The 22126-nt window shown below is 36.2% G+C and overlaps 1 protein-coding gene, 1 long non-coding RNA gene and 1 pseudogene across 27 annotated transcripts in view; 2 read left to right on the plus strand and 1 right to left on the minus strand.

Moving 5' to 3' along the window:
• ACBD6 (acyl-CoA binding domain containing 6) overlaps window positions 1–22126 on the plus strand; it is a 224571-nt gene that overhangs the window by 51893 nt on the left and 150552 nt on the right. For 16 of the 25 annotated variants that reach the window (XR_014246368.1, XR_014246369.1, XR_014246370.1 and 13 more), the window contains exon 4: window positions 17270–17352. The exons of 8 other annotated variants lie outside the window; for them this stretch is intronic. Coding sequence is in view for 9 of the 17 variants with exons in the window: in XM_082398107.1 (XP_082254233.1) it covers window positions 17270–17352 (83 nt within the window). In the remaining 8 variants the exon portion in view is untranslated. Of the gene's footprint in view, window positions 1–52; window positions 508–17269; window positions 17353–22126 lie in introns of those variants that run through there. One more of the 25 variants, XM_082398115.1, reaches the window with a different exon arrangement.
• Window positions 1–22126, minus strand: part of LOC309605701 — a 139342-nt gene that overhangs the window by 35263 nt on the left and 81953 nt on the right. The window lies entirely within an intron of this gene.
• LOC309631517 (purine nucleoside phosphorylase pseudogene) lies at window positions 3377–5164 on the plus strand (annotated as a pseudogene). The gene has a single exon. The product of its transcript is annotated as a purine nucleoside phosphorylase pseudogene (transcript).

Consider the following 22126-nt stretch of genomic DNA (forward strand, 5'->3'; position numbering starts at 1 on the left):
CTGTTACTGTTATTGTTGTTGTTTTTTAATTTGTTCTATTTTTGCTTTCTAGGCCTACATATAAGTCCAGTTCTTCATCTACATAAGAGTCCTTCATTGTTTTAAGACAGCTTTTAAATCTCCTCTTCGTCAGGCTAGATATTCCTAATTTCTAAAATTGTTCTTCATCCCATCACCATCAAGTCCCACCACCATCCCAGTCATTCTTTGTGAACAAGTTTCTGTTTCTAATAACTTTCCTTATAGTCTGGCTTTGGAATTGAACAAACTGTTTGAGATATAGTGTGACCACTATAGAATAAAACTTTTCTCTCATTTGAATACTGTACTTTTAGGGATGTAGCTTAAAACTACTCTAACATTTTTGGTAGCCACATTACAATGTTAATTCTTTAGCTTTCAGGAAACTAAAATCTCAGATCTTTTCACACGTTCTGTTATGTAATGTTTGTTCTGTACCAAGTTCATTACCTTATGTGTACTCAATATTAAATTCCATTTACTTGATTCATCATATTATTCTAACATTAAGATATTCTTTTGGATCATGAATGTGTCATCTAGGTTTGATGACCCTGTCATCAGGAAATTTGATTAGCATGCTTTTTTGTACCACAAGTCAACTTTTTTTTTTTTTTTTGGGCTGCCTTGGGTCTTCGTTGCTGTGCGCAGGCTTTCTCTAGTTGCGGCGAGTGGGGGCTACTCTTCGTTGCGGTGCGCGGGCTTCTTATTGTGGCAGCTTCTCTTGTTGCAGAGTATGGGCTCTAGGCGCATGGTCTTCAGTAGTTGCAGCACACAGGCTCAGTAGTTGCGGTGCTCAGGCCCTAGAGTGCACAGGCTTCAGTAGTTGGGGTGCATGGGCTCAGTAGTTGCGGCACACAGGCTCTAGGGCACGTGGGTTTCAGTAGTTGTGGTGCATGGGCTTAGTTGCTCTGCGGCATGTGGGATCTTCCTGGACCAGGGATTGAACCCATGTTCCCTGCATTGGCAGGCGGATTCTTTACCACTGCGCCACCAGGGAAGTCCTTAAGTCAGCTATTGATGAAGGTGGTATATAATATGGATAGGGTCAGAGACTGACTTTGCTGCTAGAAACTTAACTGGAGATTTTTGATCCATTTATACATGACTTCTGGTTAGATACTCAGTAATAATAAAAAATAATTATTAGCATAAATGCTGGAGAGGGTGTGGAGAAAAGGGTGGGTATGAAAATTGGTGTAGCCACTATGGAGAATGGTATGGAGGTTCCTTAAATAACTAAAAATAGAGCTACCATATGATCCAGCAATCCCACGCCTGGGCATATATTCAGAAAAGATGAAAACTCTAATTCGAAAAGATATGTACACCCCAGTGTTCATAGCAGCACTATTTACAATAGCCAAGACATGGAAGCAACGTAAGTGTTCATCAACAGGTTAATGGATAAAGAAGATGTGGTACATATGTACAATGGAATATTACTCATCCATGAAAAAGAATGAAATAATGCCATTTACAGCAACATGGATGGACCTAGAGAATATCATACTAAGTGAAGTAAATCAGAGAGAGAAAGCAGATATTATATATTACTTATATGTGGAATCTGACAAATTAATACAAATGAATTTATTTACAAAACAGAAACAGACTCCCAGACATAGAAAACAAACTTATGGTTACCAAAGCAGAAAGGAGGGGAGGGATAAATTTGGAGTATGGAATTATCAGATACACACTACTATGTTTAAAATAGATAAACAACAAGGATTTTCTCTATAGCACAGGGAGCTATATTCAATATCTCATAATAACCTATAATGGTGAAGAATCTGAAAATATATATACATATATATAACTGAATCACTTTGCTGTACACCTGAAACTAACATAATATTGTAAATTAACTTTATTTATTTCATTGAAGCAAGCTTAAGACAGGAAAGAAAAATTATTAGCTGTATTTACTGAGCTCTTACTATGAGCCATGCATTATGCTAAGTGCTTTAGATATGTTACTCTATTTAGTCCTCACCACAATCCTATAAAGCAGACACTATTATTATCTGTATTTTCTAGACAAGAAAACTGAAGCTTAGGGAAGTTAATAATTCATCCTGAAGTTACACAGCTAATAAGTGGTAGAGTAGGATTTGAATAATCTCTGTCATTCTAAAATTTATACTTAACTAAAATTCACTCTCATGTGAAAATCAGCCTTATTTGAAGTTATGCCTTATTTTTCTTAACCATTTATTCATGCATTCAGTAAATATTTATTAAGTGCCTTCTATGTGCCAGGCACTGTTCTAAGTTCCTAGGATATATCACTGAGCAAAAATGGACAAAAATCTTTCCCCTCGTGGAGCTTAAATTCTACCACAGGAAGACAAGGATAGGAGTATAGAATGAAGGGGGTATTGGGTTACAGTTTTAAATAGGGTGGTAAGGGTAAGCTGTATTGAAAAGGGTGACATTTGGACTTTAAATTGGTAAAGGAGTGAACTACTTTATTTTTTAAATTCTTTTCCATTATGGTTTATTACAGGATACTGAATACAGTTCCCTGTGCTATACATTAGGACCTTGTTGTTTATCCATTCTCTATATAGTAGTTTGCATTTGCTAATCTCAAACTCCTAATCCATCCCTTCCCTTCCCGACCCCTCCTCCCCCTTGGCAACCACAAGTCTGTTCTCTGTATCTGTGAGTCTGTTGTTAATGTATTTTTAAGGATTTTTTTCACCAATGTTAATGAGAGCAATTGTCTTCCTTTTTTTGTATCATTCTTGCCAGGCGTAAGTGTCAAAGTTATTCTGATCTTATAAAAAGAAATGGGAAGTGTTCCCTCTTCTTCTATTTTCCAGAAAAATTTTTGTAAGATTGGCATTATTTCTTACCTAAGTGATTGAATGAATATAACAGTGAAGCTATCTGGTTTTCTTTGCAGTGAGGTTTTTAATTAAAGATTCAATTTCTTTAATAGATATGGGACTATTCAGATGTTTCACTTTTTATTCATTCAGCTTTGGTAAATTGTTTTTTTGAGAAATTTGTCCATTTTTTCCAAATAACCAATTTATTTGGCTTAAGTTGTTCATAAGATTTACTTATTAATTTTTGATTCTCTAAGATATGTAGTGATGTCCCTTTTCATTCCTGATATTGGTCTTTTGTCTTTTTTCTCTTCTTTCTTCATCATTCTTGCTAAAATTTTTCTGATCTTTTCACAAAACCAGTTTTTGGTTTTGCTTATTTTTCTCTAGTGAACATCTGTTTTCTGTTTCATTGGCTTTTCCTCTTATCTTTATATTTCTTTATATTTTCTTTAAATTTAATTTTTTGTTCTTTTTGTAGCTTCTTGAAATGGAAACTTAAATTACTATGTTCTTTTGGGAATTAAAAATCACTCAAGGGGTGTGGATCGTACCCGGTGACTGGCGGTAGCTCTGCTCAGTGGAGTAGGTCTGAGTGGAGAAGAGCAAACTGATCGAGAGGGCTTCGGCGGGACCATGGACAACGGATTCACGTATGAAGATTATCAGAACACTGCAAAATGGCTTTTGTCTCACACCAAACACCGACCTCAAGTGGCGGTGATCTGTGGTTCTGGGTTAGGAGGTCTGAGTGACAAATTAACTCAGGCCCAGATCTTTGACTACAGTGAAATACCGAACTTTCCCAAAAGTACAGTGCCAGGTCATGCTGGTCGACTGGTGTTTGGGATCTTGAATGGCAGAGGCTGTGTGATGATGCAGGGCAGGTTCCACATGTATGAAGGCTACCCGCTCTGGAAGGTGATGTTCCCAGTGAGGGTTTTCCAGCTTCTGGGTGTGGACACCCTAGTGGTCACCAATGCAGCTGGAGGGCTCAATCCCAAGTTTGAGGTTGGAGATATCATGCTGATCCGCGATCACATCAATCTACCTGGTTTCTGCAGTGAGAACCCTCTCAGAGGGTCCAATGATGAAAGGTTTGGAGTTCGTTTCCCTTCCATGTCTGATGCCTATGACCGGGATATGAGGCAGAAGGCTCACAGTACCTGGAAACAAATGGGAGAGCAGAGAGAGTTACAGGAAGGAACCTATGTGATGGTGGCAGGCCCCACCTTTGAGACTGTGGCAGAGTGTCGTCTGCTGCAGAAGCTGGGGGCAGATGCTGTTGGCATGAGCATAGTACCAGAAGTTATAGTTGCAAGGCACTGTGGTCTTCGAGTCTTTGGCTTCTCTCTCATCACTAACAAGGTCATCTGGGATTATGAAAGCCAGGAGAAGGCTAATCACAAAGAAGTACTAGAGGCCGGGAAGCAAGCTGCGCAGAAATTGGAGCAATTTGTCTCCATTCTTATGGCTAGCATTCCACTGCCTGACAATGCCAGTTAACCAGGCCTGGAGTGGTCTGGCATCTCCCTTCCGGGATCCAAGGAGCTGCTACCTACTTTGGCCTCTTGCTGGAGTCACGTGCCTCTGCCCTTAGGTAGTGACAGAAAGGAGTGTCACCTGCCCTACTTCTCCCACCAGACCTTTCTGGTACAGAGTGCTCTTCTGCTCAGTTGTCATCACAAAATGATTTCCACCCCTATTCCTCTTCAAGAGCCCAAGCCCTACCACACATCCAAGGATTTGCCCAGGATTTGACTTGGGGCTGTCCAACTCAGCCTAGTAGCTACTGCTAGCTTTTTGAGATGATCCTGTCACATTCCTGGGGGCTTAGCTCTGCTTCTCAAAGCACTGTAGACCACACAAGGAACAGCCTATTCCTTTTGGAGTTCTATACTATCATACTTTGAGAATAAAGAGAAAGATGAAATTAAAAAAAAAAAAAATCACTCAAGGACTTCCCTGGTGGCGCAGTGGTTAAGAATCCACCTGCGAATGCAGGGGACACGGGTTCGAGCCCTGGTCTGGGAAGATCCCACATGCCACAGAGCAACTAAGCTCATGCGCCACAACTACTGAGCCCAAGCTCTAGAGCCCGTGAGCCACAACTACTGAGCCTGCGTGCCACAACTACTGAAGCACGCATTCCTAGAGCCTGTGCTTCACAACAAGAGAAACCACCGCAATGAGAAGCCCGTGCATCGCAACGAGGAGTAGCCCCCACTCGCCACAACTAGAGAAAGCCCGCGTGCAGCGACGAAAACCAAACAGCCAAAAAAAAAAAACCACTCAAGAAGAAACTTACTGAGGATAAACATCCAGATACATTCTTAACTTTTACTGGATTCTATGGCTTTTCACTTGAAAAAAAGGAGGAATTTGTTCTGGTTTCATCAAACAGGATGTTGATGAATAGAAAGAAAGGGCTCAAAATAAAAATTTCCTTGCCTATGTAAGGCTAATCTTATTTAAGTGTAAGCTAAAAACAGACAGACGGTTTATCTCAGGACTGCAATACATGGGGCATAGAAAGATAAATAAAGTAGCATTTCCCCAGAGAGTATATTTTAGACCCCCGACAATAATAAAAGTATCTTAAGTAACTGTCTCTGACCCATGCAGATACTGCAGAATATCCTCAAAGAGGAATGAATAGGAATTGTTTCTTTCAGTTAAATGAGTAGTTCACTCCTTTACCAATTTAAAGTCCTTATTCACTAAACTTGTCTTGCTTATCAGTCTCTGCACCTCTTTTTCATGAAATCATCCATTTTATTAAGATAGTTGGTTGAATGGAGGCAAAAGTAATGGAAAAGAGAATGGAATGGAAACAGTTTAGCAATACTAATCTATTCATTTGTGTATTCCCATTCATGCATTCTGTCAAAAATCATTCAGAGTTATTGGAATTCAGGGATGATGACAGTGGTTATAGCATAGTTCTTGAATTTTCCCGAATCCTTAACAAAATAATTAGGATAGCATAACCAAAAGCACTTGGGCAATATCTGTAACAAAACCTAGTTGATCAGAGAAACTAGGGACAAACTATCAACAGCTCCAAGATTTGTGTAGCATTGGCATCTCTGTAGGAGGAAGCAGAAGGAAACAGTAGGGAGTCTAATTGACCTGAGAATGGCAGAAGCCTAAAATTGCCCACAGGTGAAGAGTACAGGGGGTTCATGGGCAAGGTTTTCTAGAGCTGTCTGGAGCTCTAGAGTTTCAAAGTTAAGCAGCCAAAACTTCCCATCCAGTACACAGCCTCACACTGAGAGGAATCTGCAGACAAGTCAAGCAGGACAAGGACAATGAAGACAAAAGGAAAAAGAAACCAGATAAGAGTGGGCGAGGGGACCAGAGCCAAGTGATCTTGAAAGTATCCTAGGGGCCAGATTTTTAATTACTTCATGAAAATAACAGAAAAGGGACTTACATACCTAAAACTATATCCTGATTCACATTTCTATCTTAAAATTTCAAAAACATTAATTTCACGTAAAGATGAGCAACAGCAAAAGAATTATGGTTGAAACCTATACAAAGTTACTATAATTCAGAATTGTATCTTTTTTCTTATAATATCCAGAAGCTGTATTAATGGTTAAAACAATGAAAGTGTGCTAATATTTTTATGGGTCTTGGTAGGATTGCAATATTGCTTTCCAAAAGAGTAATACCATTGTACCAAGAGCATTAGGGCCATTAACTTAGTATAGTGCCTGTTTCACTGCAGTTTTACCAATTTGGATAATTTTGTTACCCTAATGGAATTAGTTTAAAATCTGTTGCTCGTTGTTGTTTTAATTTGCATTTTCTTAAATGATTATGGATGTTGAACTTTTTTCCAAGTAGTGATATAACATTATTGATATTTATGTATGTACGTGAATAAAATCCTAAACCTCTGTGTCACTTCAAATACTAATTGTTGCCTGCTCATAACCGTGGTCTGTGTATCCATTGAATCTTAATGTTTTTCTTACATATGAGATCATTTCGATATATTGCTTAGAATATTGTAGAAATATTAGCCATTCGTTTTATTTGCTTAAAATGCAGTTCCATCTTATTTATTTTTACTACATTATTACAGAAATGCCAGTTTAAGTACTTGAATCTGTTAGTTTTTTATGATTTTCTTTGGTGCTTAAAATCTAAGAAAAAGTTATAATTTCTTTATAGTATGATAAATACTATATTCAGAATCATCTTCTAAAGAACATTGAAATCTTGATCAGTTACATTTCTAGAAAGTTAGTTATAATAACCTGAAGGTAATCTTCCATGATAGGCATTTAAAAACAGCATTAAATTGAGTAAAAATACCTCACAAAGGTAAGTACCTTACATATTGTACACTGGAAACTGGGCATGTATACAAGTGATAATCTTTTGTACCTTAGGTTTTTTTTTTTTTTTTTAATAAATTTATTTATTTTTGGCTGCGTTGGGTCTTCGTTGCTGCGCATGGGCTTTCTTTTAGTTGCAGCGAGCAGGGGCTACTCTTCGTTGTGGTGCGCGGGCTTCTCTTGTTGGAGAGCATGGGCTCTAGGCACACGGGCTTCAGTAGTTGTGGCTCATGGGCTTAGTTGCTCCGCGGCATGTGGGATCTTCCTGGACCAGGGCTCGAACCTGTGTTCTCTGCATTGGCAGGCAGATTCTTAACCACGGTGCCACCAGGGAAGCTCCTGTGCCTCAGTTTTAAAGTACCCTAGAACCAAGACAATTGATAATAGCCAGGGAGTTAAGAAGACAAAATTAATATATTCATTCTTTAATTCCATTATAGAGTGGTAAAAGAGCAATTTGTGATTTTTTTTGGCTTTGTTTTGTTGTACAAAGTGATGAAATTTACTTGGTGGATTATAAGGATTTTATACGAGTTCTGTTGACCATGTTATCTGGAAAAATTATCTCATATATTTTAGTGATGCAGATTAAAGCATTTGGCGCAAAAAAGGTGTGTTTTAGTTTTTTTCATCTTTTAAAAAATCTGCATCACTTTTTAAGTTAGTGTATGTAGTATATATATACAAGCACACATATATATAAGATATTAGGAAATGTTGAAATTTGGAGGTTTGGATAAAATGTCCACTTGCACATATTATTTCTGCTTTTTTCCCTTTTATCTAAAATTATTTTCCAATAACAATTTAAGCATTTATGTACTATTTCTAGATAATTGACATTTTTTATTAAATGTCTGTTTTTAAGGTTTTAGGAGATGATTATTTTAAACTATGCTGTACATTTGTAATTTTAAGAGAAGCTAAGATTTAAAAACATAGATTTATGGAGTTTATCTTTCTTGAGGAATTTTATAAGTATTACTGTTACAAATAGCAACCAGCAATATTTTCTTTTGTTTTAAAAATTATTTATTTATTTATTTATTTTTGGCTGCATTGGGTCTTCGTTGCTGTGCACGGGCTTTCTCTAGTTGCGGCGAGTAGGGGCTACTCTTTGTTGTGGTGTGCGGGCTTCTCATCGCGGTGGCTTCTCTGGTTGCGGAGCACGGGCTCTAGACCGCAGACTCAGTAGTTGTGGCGCATGGGCTTAGTTGCTCCGCGGCATGTGGGATCTTCCCGGACCAGAGCTCAAACCTGTGTCCCCTGCATTGGCAGGCAGGTTCTTAACCACTGCGCCACCAGGGAAGTCCCACCAACAATAATTTCATGGTAAAGTGTTTTTTTTTTTTTTAAATGCCCTTAATGAGAGATAAAGCTAAGGTAAGATTAATATTCTTAGTTTTGTATGTGAAAATGAATAACTTCATGTTTCAGGGAAAAAATAGCAGTGACTATTTTAAAGGGATTATTAGAAAAATGTTCTTTTTTAAGGGCTTAGAACTATCTTATTAGTCTCTTTAATTGATTAAATTGTGCATAATATAGCATAATAAATTAGCCTCAAAAAATGTTAAAGAGTTAACATGTTTATTTTAATTTTAAAGCTTCCTTTTGAACTGATAAAGTACTTAAAAATCTTTTAAATGTACACTTGAGAGAGAGCAAGATTTTAATTCAGAATATTTGTAAATATTTGATAATGGTTTCTAAAATAGCTTAGAGAGGTTGCGTAGTTTAATAGAAAGAGCATAGTCTTTGGATACCAGAAGATCTTGGTTTGGGACTCAATTCTGCACTTACTATGAGGCATTGGGTATTTCACCTCTCTTTATCTTCAGTTTTCTAATCTGTAAAATGGAGATATATTTTATCAAATATAAGGCAAACATTCAGTTTCTAACATTTAAAAAATTATAGATGTGTTTTTAAATTGATGGAGTACTATATCTAATTGGCTGTGTTGTCTTTCTTAGCATTATAGAAAATAATGGTACTTCTTATAATTGGTGATGTCTTAGATTGCATGAGATACAGTAAAAATGCCAATGTTATAGAGTTGTTTTGAAGTTGGAATTGGATAGTATATATAAAGTGCAAAGCACATGGAAGACGCTCCTGAAGTCCTAGTTTCCTTTTTTTTTTTCCCCCCCTTAATGACAGTGTCGTTGGTTGGTTGGTTTGGGGATTTGTTGTTTTACCAGGAGAATCAGAAGTTTAAAACTATTAGATAAAAGACTTGTGGTTCTATATTGTTGGTCACCACATCAAAATATCTTGCATCTGTGTTGCTGAGACATTTTCACTTTGGAGAAATGGCCATATTGTGACTAATAATAATTATATATCAGCTAACACTTATATAGTGTCTACTTTGTGCTGGGCACTGTTGGTTTTACATATATATTTTATATCTTGGAAACACCCTTATGAGATAGGTACTATTACTTTTATTTTTATAAATGAGGAAACTGAGGCAGAGAGATTAATTTACCCAAATTCCTATAGCTAGACCTATAAACAAATTAAGCAAACAAACCGATAAAGCAGAAGCCAAGAAAGGTAGCACATGGAAGCAAGAAACTCCCTCCTTGCACATATTAGCCTGATAATCTTTGGAACAGTTATTTTTCAGATAGAAAGTTTCACAAGGTTTTACATCTTGACCCAACCCAGCAACTGACTAAGGTAGAATCTGAATCAAGTGATAAAGATTCAGCTAACAACTTACCTTTCTCCCTTGAGTGAAGGAGCATTTCAGTGTCTCAAATAATACAGTCACAGGCAATATAAGAATTGGCAAGTTTTATCCTATTGGCTGCCAACTTGGAGTCTCTTTCTTTAACTGCTGATGCAACATAAAAATAACTTAATGGATTTTGAGTAGAGAGAAATGGAATAAACTTCTTAAACCTCTATGAGAAGCATTTCATTGGAGTGGAAATCAAGAGAGTAAAAGTAGCCAAATTTAGCCCTTCTTATAGATGAAGTGGATAGAGAACAAAACTAATGCATCTTTGGCACCTTTATTCTGAATTCAATCTGATAATGGCAGATTATTTAAAAAAATTTTTTTTGCCTCAGATATAATCTCCCACCCCACTCTCCCAAAATTGTCACCAGCATTGTAATATGCCTGTGCAGTTGCTGCAGAAAGAGGAATTAATCCCAGGAAGAAATATACTTAGAATGCACTATAATCAAATTATAGAGTCAGTTTTTTCCCTGAAGATTTTAATTAAAACTGTATTATGCTTTATGTACAAAGGTATTCATCATATCTTTGTTTATGAATGAAAAAATGAAAATACCTAGACAGTTGTCAGATAATGGTTAAGTAAATTATGGTACATTACTTCATGGAATATTATGCTGTTTTTTAAATTAATGTTTTTGGAACTTCTGCTCTTGGGCATGGTGGTATAATAGGGACAAGATTTACCCTTTTATTTAAAACAGGAAGAAAACAAGACACAGTTGTTGAAATAATGATTTTCAGACATTGCACTGAAAGTAGTATGAAACTATGAGAGAAGAGAAAGTAAACCCTACAGTTTCCTCAGCTTATTATCTGGAAGCAATTTCAGCGCAGGGAGGGGGGATCCAAAAGAGCTTGGCCACCTTGCCAATTTGAGCCAGACTGAATATACAGGGCTGCATACTAGAGAGGATGCTCTTGCATACAAAGGGAGAGTTCCAGAGATCTATAGAAGGGTCTCTCTGGCTGAATACTAATCTGTGAATGTGTGAGAGGAAACTAACAGGCTGGAGAATGAAATAGAAGAAAGCAACAAGCCATACAATTCGTGGAGTTGACATAGGACTGAGACTCTTTCATTTCCTACTGGTCAGAGTGGAAAGAAAATGTAGTGTATGGGGCATATGATGGAGGCCTCTGAAGGATTTCACTTCAGTACTGGGGCTAAATTAAGCTCTAGATTAAAGGCTGCTCTGCCCCTGCCTTAACAAAGCTTAAAAATGAGCCTTGAAAGGATCAAATTGATTCCATGTAACTGAATTAATGCCCAAACAAAGTCTAACATAATTTAAAGGAACACAACAAAATCCAGCAAACAAGAGTGTAAAATTTATAATATCTGGCTTACGGTAAAAGTCTTTCAAGCATGCAAAAGTAGCAGGAAAATATGATCCATAACCAGGAGAAAAACCTGTCAGTGAAAGCAGGCACAGAAATGATAAAGATGAAAAACAGCTATTATAAATATATTCTATAGATTCAAGAAAATAGAGGAAAACATGAACACAATGGAGAGAGATACAGAAGATACCAGAAAGACCCAAGTGGAACTTGTGGAGATGAGAGTTAACATCTGAAATGAAAAATACACTGGAAAGAATTAACAGCAGATTAGACATTGCATAAGAAAAGATCAGTGAACTTGGAAGATATAGCAGGTGAAACAAAAATGAAGCACAGAGCATAAAAAGACTGAACAAATACACATATAATTGGAATCCCTTAAAGAAGAGAAAAAGTGAGAGAGAAGACAAAAAGTTTAATAAATAACGGCTGAAAATTTTAAACATTTGATGAAACCATAAACCAGAGTTTTTCAGCCTTTGCATTATTGACATTTGGGGCTGGGTAATTCTTTGCTGTGGAGGGCTGTCCTGTGCATTGTAGGATGTTTAGTAGTAACCCTGGTCTTTACTCACTAGATGCCAATAAGATCACCCACTTGTGACAAACAAATGGAGGATAGGGGCAAAAAAAAAAAAACAAAGAAAAACTTCCCTAGTTGAGAATCACTGCCATACACCAATAGAACAAGAAGCTCAATGAATGTCAAGCAGAAGAAATGTAAATAAAATGATACCGTGACACATCATAATCAAATTGTTGAAAATCAGTGAAAAAGAGAAACTCTTTTTTTTTTTTTTAATTTATTTATTTATTTGTTTATTTATTTATGGCTGTGTTGGGTCTTCGTTTCTGTGCGAGGGCTTTCTCTAGTTGCGGCAAGTGGGGACCACTCTTCATCGTGGTGCGCGGGCCTCTCACTATCGCGGCCTCTCTTGTTGCGGAGCACAGGGTCCAGACGCGCAGGCTCAGTAATTGTGGCTCACGGGCCTAGTTGCTCCGCGGCATGTGGGATCTTCCCAGACCAGGGCTTGAACCTGTGTCCTCTGCACTGGCAGGCAGATTCTCAACCACTGCGCCACCAAGGAAGCCCAAGAGAAACTCTTAAAAGCATGCATACCAAAAAAAAAAAAAAAAAAAAAGTGATACAGAGGAACAAAGGTAAGAACTGCAGCAGACTTCTCTTCAATAGATCAATAGGGGCACCATCAAAAGGAAAAAACTATCAACTTATAATCTATACCAGTTAAAATAGCTTTCAGAAATGAAGGTGATTTGCTTACCATGAAAATGGTTGTTTATGAAAAGTTCACAGGTAGCATTATACTCAAGGATGAAAAATGGAAAGCTTTCCCCTTAAGATCAGGAATAAGACAGGATGCTTTCTTTTACCATGTACTATAAATTCTAGCCAGAGCAATTAGACGAGAAAAAGAAAATAAACAGCAGCCAAATTGGAAAGAAAGAAATAAAACTATCTCTGTTCACAGATAACATGATCCTAAATACAGAAAATCCAAAAAAACCACCAAAAACTACTAGAGTTAATAAACATTCAGCAAAGTTGCAAGATACGAGATCAACATGCAGAAATCGGTTGGGTTAATATACACCAGCAGTGAACACCCCAAAATGGAAACTAAGGAAACTATTCCATTTACAGTAGCATCCAAAATAATAAAATACCCAGGAATAGTTTTAAAAGGAGGTGAAAGATTTTACACTGAAACTATAAACCGTTGCTGAGACAAAGAAGACCTAGATAAATGGAAAGACATACCATGTTCATAGATTGAAAGATTTTATATTGTTAGATGGCAGTATTACTTAAAGTGACCTACAGATTCAATGCAGTCTATCAAAATTCCAACTGCCATTTTTGCAGAAATGGAAAAGCTGATCCTCAAATATATATGGAATTATAAAGGAACCCGAATAACCAAAACAATATTGAAAAAGAACAAAATTGGAGAATTCACACCTGCAATTTCAAAACTTACTACAAAATAACAGTAATTAAAACAGTGTTGTACTGGCATAAAGATAGGCACATGGACCAGTGGAATAGAACTGAGTCCAGAAATAAACCCTCACATTTATGGTCAGTTGATTTTTGATGAAGATGCCAAGACCATTCAGTGGAGAAGAATAATCTCTTAAACAAATGATGCTGGGACAACTGGATATCTGCATACAAAAGAATGAAGGTGCATTCTTATATCACACTATATACAAAAATTCACTCAAAAGGGATCAATGACCTAAAAAAATATGAATTAGAACTATATTGACTGAAGTAAATAGGTACTTATCTCAGTGATTTTTGATTTGGCCATGAATTCTTAGATATGACAGCAAAAACACAGACAACCAAAGAAAAGATGGTAAACAGGACTTCATCAATATTAAAACTTTTCTGCTATCCAAAAAATACTATCCAAAAAAGTAAAAAGACATTCTACAGAAAGGGAGGAAATATTTGCAAATCATATCTGATAAAGATCTAGTATCCAGAATATATGAATAACTCATAAAAGATAACTAATAAATGGGTTGAATATAGACATTTCTCCAAAGAGAATGACCCACAATCACATGAAATATTAGTTATTAGGGAAATGCAAATCAAAACCACAGGGAGGTATTACTTCACACACACTAAGGTGACTATAATAAAAAAGACATAATAACAAGCGTTGGCAAGGTTGTGGAGAAATTGGAACCATCTTACATTGTTGGTGGGAATGTAAAATGGTGCAGGTGTTGTGGAAAACAGTTTGGTGGTTCTTCCAAAAGTTACACATAGAATTACCATATGACCCAGCAATTCTGCTCCTAGGTATATATACCCAAAAGAATTAAAAACAGGTACTCAAATAGCTGTACACAAATGTTCATGTTAATAATAGGGGAAAATTGGGGGAGAGGGGTATATGGGAACACTCTGTACCTTCTGCTCATTTTTCTTTAAACTTAAAACTACTCTAAAAAATAAAGGCTGTTAACTAAGTGAAAGAAATATACTCATTCCTTTCCAATACCATATAACTCCTAATTACTAGTATGTATTTTCACAGCAAATAATTACCAAGCAAACCACAGGTATCTATTCTGGATTGCCTACTTCACGTTAAGGGTTTCAGTGAATGACACCGTTAGAAACTATGACTGTCTTGTGAAAAACTGTGTGTTTTTGCCTCTAGTCTTGCCCCCCTAAAATACATTAATTGCTTTCTGACAAAAGACATGAACACCTCAGTTCTCTAACATTCTAAGCATACCCTCACCACAGGGCCTTTGCAATGGCTGTTTCCTATTCATGGGACAGTTTCCCCCAGATATGTGCAGGACTCACTTGTTTACTTCCTTTATGTCTTTATTCAAACGACCTTCTCAGTGAGGCCCTCCCAGACCATCTTATTTAAAATTCCAACCCTCTTCCCTACACTAATTTTTTTCTATAGCACTCATTACTTTTTAATATTAGAAAACTTTATCTTCTGTCTCCCTCAGACATGACATGATTTTGGTATGTTAATTTTGTATCCTATAACTTTTCTGGAATCATTTGTTACCTCTAACAGATTGATTGGTGGGAGGGGAGTATGTCTTTAGGGTTGTCTGTGTATAAGATCATGTTGTCTATGAAAGGAGATAATTTTACTTCTTCCTTTCTAACTTGGGTGCCTTTATTTCTTTTTCTTGCCTAATTGCTGTGGCTAGGACTTCGAATACATTGTTGAATAAAAGTGGTAAGAATGGGCATCCTTGTCTTGTTCCTGATCTTAAAGGTAAAGCTTTCAGCTTTTTACTGTTGAGTATGATGTTAGTTGTGGGCTTGTCATATATGGCCTTTATTATGTTGAGGTACATTCCCTGTGTACCCGCATTGTTCAGAGTTTTTATCATGAACAGATATTGAATTTTATCAAGTGCTTTTTCTGCATCTGTTGAGATGATCATATGATCTTTATCCTTAATTTTGTTAATGTGATATATCACATTGATTGATTTGTGGGTGTTGAGCCATCTTTGCATTCCTAGGATAAATCCTACTTGATCATGGTGTTTAATCCTTTTAATGTTTTGTTGAATTTGGTTTGCTAATATTTTCTTGAGGAGTTTTACATCTATGTTCACCATCAATATTGGCCTGTAATTTTCTATTTGTTTTCTTATTGTTGAGTTTTAAGAGTCTTTTAAGATATATGTTGAATACCAGTCCTTTAATAGATTTGTGTTTGCAAAGGTTTTTTTCCCAGTTTGTGGTTTGTCATTTCATTCTCTTAATGGTGTCTTTCACAGAGCAGACTTTTTAATTTTAATAAACACTAACATCAGTTTTTTTCTTTCATGGATCATGGTTTTGGTGTTGTTTCTAAAAAGTGATTGCAAACCTAAGGTCACCTAAATTTTCTGCTATGTTATCTTCTTGGAGTCAGTTCTTTTTCAGGAAACTGTGCTTGACACTATACTTGATTCTCTCTCTCTCTCTTTTTCCTTTGGTATCCAGTTTTCTCATTTCCAATTTTGTTATTCATTTAGCAAGCATCTCTTGGGCAGCAAGTATGTTTCAACTTTATCCTACTAATGGAGTATGTATTTAGACTGTAATTGGATTAAATAAAGTAAGTTCTCCCTTTGGATTGTGCTTTTTTAGTATAAGGGAAAACATTCTCTATCCTGAAAATTCTTTGCAGCATTTATGCTCTAAGACTGGTCCTCAGAGGAGAGAGGGAACTTGCATTTACTTTGTGCTTCTTTTTTGCCAACATCAGGCTATTGTACTTTATATACTTTATTATTTAATCATGATGGTAGTTGTTGTTTATGACATTATACCTTTGTTTCTGTCATAAATTGATAACCGACTTCTTCACCTCAAAAATCTGCACCATTTCTTGAAACTTTAGTTCCCCTAATGGTGTTACGAACTGACAGAATATGCTGCCTACAGGATCTTTACCTTAGCCAAGTGATTCACAGACCAAAAGAAACAAACAAAAGAAGTAACAACAATAAAGCAAAACCCCTTCTTTAAAGTAAGAAAAAAAACACGTATAGGGGAACTGTCTATATTTTTCTGAAGTGAAATTAATTATTTTTGCAGTCAAATTAAATAATAAAAGTAATTTTGACTCTAAGATCATATTTATGTTCAGAATCAGAGTTTTTATTTTTGTAGGGTGTCCTGGCCTAAAAACTGTCAATATTGCAAGAGATGTGGGCTTTTGCACAGGTTGCAGTTTGATCTTTCAGACAACAGTAATAGCCAGGTTCACTGCTTCTACATACATGTTTTGGAAGAATCTTACTTTTAAGTTTAATCTTAACCTTGTGCTTTTTGAGAACATAGAGGGACAGAGCCTACTGAATACTTGATTTTGGAAAGCGTTTCCATAAGTTTGCTTTTTTTCTTTTGTTTTAGATCTCAACCTCCTTTCCTCTCTCCCTTCTACCTTCTCATCCTTCCTTCTTGCCACCTAAAAATATTTTTTTTATTTTTTTATGGTTAAATTTTAAGTTTTACTACAATTTAGTTTCTTATTTGGGAACTTTAATTTTGTTAACCTAGATATGATTTTCCTGATCACATTCAGGTCTGGTATTTATATTTCATATTTTGTTTTCATTTTTCCACACTGAATGTCTCTGTTTTCCACAATGAACATAGCTAACATAATCAGCTAGGGGAATGGCTCTTAGGTGGCTCCAGAAGGCAGTAGTGGAATAACCTTAGCTTGCTAGAGGATATTCATTCTGCTGCTGTGATGACCTGAGAGTCCTCTTGCCTTTCTGACGCCATCCTAAAATTGTCACTAGGGCCTTAGAGAAATGGTGGACCATCAAATATTAGTGTTCCTTAACAGAGTAGTATTTTGTAACCGGTTTAAATGCACATTGCTTTAATCCATGTGTCTTTTTTCCACCAATTCCCCCCCCGCCCCCCACAGTCACCAGAGAAGAAAGGAAAAGAAGCAAATACTGGTTTTGGTGGGCCAGTTGTTAGTTCTCTGTATCACGAAGAAATCATCAGGTAAATTCTTTTCTGGTCTTCAACAATAGGGGTATATACATATATGTATATGTATAGTATGTGTGTGTGTGTGTTTATAAATTTATTTATTTAATACCCAAAACTTTCATTTGAAGAACTTTTTCTTAACATGAAACCGATTTGGTGGTATCTCTAGGAGGATAATAAATGGCAGGAAATAAATTTTTATGTGTATAATCTTTAAAATTTTTAAGTATCTGAATCAGTGCCAGGTAATAACCTTTCTCCCACGTAAGTAGTTGGTAGGGCAAGGTTTTGTGTCTCAATCTAAAGCTATGGATTTTTGTTGTTGTTCTCATTAGTTTTCCTCAAAATATCGTTATTTCTTTTAAATATTTTAATTTCTGTAGTTTATTTACTCTAGCTACAAGTTAAAAATCATTTCAGCTTTACAAGATGAAAAAGTTCTGGAGACTGGTTGCACAACAATATGAATATACTTAATACTACCAAAGCGGACACTTAGAGATGGTTAAGATGATAAATTTTATGTCATGTATTTTTAACAAAATTAAAAAATTTTTAAACGTCATTTTGCATTATTTAACAAAGTTCCTTAAATTTTGTATGTTATGTGTGAAATTTCTTGGATTATCGTTTTCTTTACACACTGTGTAAATCAGAAAAAGGATTCTATCCTGCTTTAAAGCCATGTGACACATTCTTCTAAGATTGTTACTTTACAAGCAGAAACAAGAAATAGGAACTTCTGATGCTCTTACCCTTCTGCGTCATCTGAGCTTTACTTTTCTTACTACTAACATGAAATAAATGAGCTCTAATTTGCAAGTGGAAAATTGAGTTCACCTAAATTGAAGGGAAATATCTGTCTTCATAGAATGAAGAGGAAATTGTACCAAAATTTTATGCTTCACTCTTGCAGAAGAGTTGCTGACATTATTCACCACATAAAGAAGTAGTGATAAGAACTGCCAGGTAGAATTCTAGAAGGAAAGCTATTGATACCCCTCTGAATCAAAAACTTCAAATACTCATAGTTTCCAGTTAATGACCAGTTAATACTAAGGGCCCTGTCTTGAATCTGTTTGCATAGCAAGCACATCGTTTTTTACTAAGATTAAATGTCTACTTGGGGTGAGATAGTGGAAGACTGATGGAGATTTGAGGGGGATGAAGATACCCTTTAAGAATGCTGCTAGCCTGGAGTACATTTGCCACGCTGATCCCTTTGAGGTACCCTGAAAGCTCTGAGAAGCCCATGTAGTTTTGAGGAAGCACAGTTTAAAAAACATTTTCAGAGTTTAACTCCCCCTTCCCCTTAACCCTTATAGAATCAGAACATGTTTGGGGGGTTCTTAATTTGTATATTCTCTACTTAGAGCTTCTAAAAAATGGTGTATTAGAACCTTAACTGTATTAATCAAAGTTTATTAAATGTTCAAATCAAGTCAGTAAACCCTTAAGAGTCATTTTTCCAGGAGGGGAGGTTAGTCATTCCTTCTCTGTGTTCCCATAGTCTTTTATTCACACTTTTGTTATAGCATCTGTGACATTATGCTACATTGGATTATAATTTTAAAAAATTTGTCCTTTCTACTAAACTGTTAGTTTTTGGAGAGCAAGGATAGTATTTTATCCATCTGTGTATTCTCAGTATCTGGGGAAGTTCCCAGAACTTAGTAGGTACCTAGTAAAAGTGCCCAGAGCTTGGGAGGTATCCACAGCTGCTTCCCCCAAGGAGCTGAAAGTTTAGTGACTGGCTCACACACAGTTAGCCTAGTGGCCCTATCATAAATCAGACATGCCCATCCTCACCTCTTTTCCTAAAGAAATGTATAGGCCACTTTCCTAGTTAGATAATTAAATGGAGATAGTTTCTTAACTTTGCTTTTTTAAAATCACTATACTTAACTTTCTAATAATATCAGTCACTTATCTATAGTGATCTTTATTTTGTGTACTGATTTCCTTAAGGGCTCCCAGACTCTAGTATTTTTCAAAATGACACGTTGAATACAGTTTCTTTTGTAATATCCAGTGACATGACTGATCACAGTAGCTCTGCAGAACAGAAAACAAATCAAATGTACTCCTGTTGATGTGATAGTAGATATCTGGGTAATTGGAGTATTCCTAAGAGTTAAACTAAACTGGAAAAGTTAACCTACCTGCTTATCCTCTACCCAATTCCTAAAGAAGTGACTCAGATTTAAATCAATATTTAGAATTCTGATCTTGAGAAAAATGACAAAATAATATAGCTTTATCTTCATAAAGTAGAGATTTTAATTCAACTCAACACACGTTTATTATGAACCTGTGGTGAGACAAAATATTGTGGATATTTGTGCTTCTCAGCTTCTTCACGTTTGAATAGTATGTTTTTGGTATTTTTGGCATCTACATTTGAGTATGTTTAATAAACCTTATTGGTTGAGTGAAATATGAACCTCCGCTATTGGCAAAACTGGTTAGTCTTGGCCTTATTTCATTAAGTCATCCAAGTATTAGTCTTCTTATGATAGGCTCTAAATCATTATATTCTGGAACATATTGTTAAGATATGAAACAGTAAGGAACATGAATGTGAGAGAGCCACTGAAAGCCTTTCAGTTACAAACTGTAGTTTTGTTACTACTACAGTAGATCAGAAATCACAGCAACTAGTCATATTCTTATATTAGAGAATTCATTCTGTAACAATTCCAGTATAACAAACTAGATCATGATAAAAGTTATTGTATAATGAAATGTTCGTTTATTCCAGTGAAGGACCAGATATAGTCCCTATTGTTTCTTAAGTATAAGAATGCAGTTACTGCAGTGAAAACAGGCTATTTGTTGAAGTTTGTATAATCAAATTTTGCTTGTACTTTGGTGAAATTTAATATCTGGTGTTTTATTTTTCGAAGAGAAAATTGTGCTTTAATTGAGGTTAATTGCAGTTTCTTGGCAGAATTAATGTTCAGCTGAGGTGAAAGTGACAGTAGGTTTTATAATTTTAGAAACATCAAATGGTAAACTTGGATGAAAGGAAAAGCTTTCTTGTATAGAACCATTAAAAAGAACATAAAAATGTATTTTGAAGGTCTGTTTTGGGTACTTTAATATATAAACTTCTAATTTTTTCCACATTTAAAAAAATTTATTTATTTACTTATTTTTGGCTGCGTTGGGTCTTCATTGCTGCATGCGGGCTTTCTCTAGTTGGGGCGAGCGGGGGCTACTCTTTGTTGCAGTGCACGGGCTTTTCGTTGCTTTGGCTTCTCTTGTTGTGGAGCACGGGCTCTAGGCACGCGGACTTCGGTAGTTGTGGCATGCGAGCGTGTCCCCTGCATTGGCAGGTGGATTCTTAACCACTGCGCCACCAGGGAAGCCCTCCACATTTCTGAAGGTTAGGAAAATCAGTATCTAATGAATCCCTTTACTAAGGCTTGGGCTCCATTGTTGTGGCAGCTTCTTGACTAATACGCATTGTAGGTGATAAGTTAAGGGCCCATTTTAGTTTTATTGTAAATGTTCCTGGGCCAAGGGCCACTGGGGCCAGTTCTGAGCTTGCTCCCTGCCTGTTTTGGTTCTGACCTTTATTTCCAGTCTTTCACAGAAAGTGACAATATAATGTCATAGGTACAGATCTCTGTGTTAATATTCCAGAGCCCTGACACCGATTTCTCATTCTGAAGCTACTTAATTGTTCTGTAGTATAATGGAGGAGATATAAGGTGAGGCTAATTAAGTACAAAAAATTATGGAGCCTGCTGGAATTCAAATGGTGGTTCCATCTCTTATTAGCTCTGTGACCTTGGACAAGTTACTTATCTATAAAATGGGGATGATTATAGTATATTATGCTTTCTCATATAGCATTTTTGTGGATTATATGAATACTTATACACAGGCATCCTAGAATAGTATGTGGCACAAAATAAGTTACTTTGTAACTATTAGTTTTATTAGTATTGTTACTAAGCATAGAGTCCCCACAGTGGAGACTCAGGGCACAGGGCTGATGGTGGGAGCTAAAAGCACCTAACTATGGAATTAGGTACAGGTTGTTTGCTTTTGCAGAAGAAAATGGCAAACCGGGAAGGGAGACCAATGCTACTAGATCTGAGTTTGGAACTATAGAAACAAGAGAGTGACAGATCTTGTGACTCTAGTCTTGAGATCACTTGTGTTTCATTTAAACTGCAGACTGGCACAAAAAGCTCTGGTTAATAAGTATAGGGCTTTGTAAAGAGTCAAATGCTTCTGTACTACATATACTGACTCACTTAACAGGGAATCACTTTCAGTGACTTGTATAACTGAGAAGGTTTTACCTTGACGTTGGCACATAAATTGAGAAATTAGGACATGATTTAAAAATACAACAAATGAAATGTGTGCAGTATCCAACCCACCCTGCAATAACATTTGATCTTCCCTGTTATATTTTGTAGTTTGATGCTATGTAATCTATCAGAATCTTATTAATCCCACTTACACAGGCAGCCATCTGGACCTTCTTTAAGCAAGACCTGACCAGTATACAACTAAAGTGATTGATGGACTCTGGAATTGATTAGTTGTTCTGTGAGACAAATGAACTGTTTTGGCAGAAAATACCAGAGGTCACTGCTGTGGTCAGACACAAGAGCCTGTAGAATTTTAAAGAGATGCTTTCATCATTGACTTATAAAGTTAAAAATTTTAAACCATAATAGATTTTGAAAATATTTTAGAAATATTTTTTCACTGGTTGCTGTCTAGTCCTGATTATAAAATGGTAAACTGTAAGTATAAAAAACTA

The sequence above is a fragment of the Balaenoptera borealis genome (genome assembly GCF_965194805.1).
Source record: "Balaenoptera borealis genome assembly, chromosome: 1".
Lineage (NCBI taxonomy): Eukaryota > Metazoa > Chordata > Mammalia > Artiodactyla > Balaenopteridae > Balaenoptera > Balaenoptera borealis.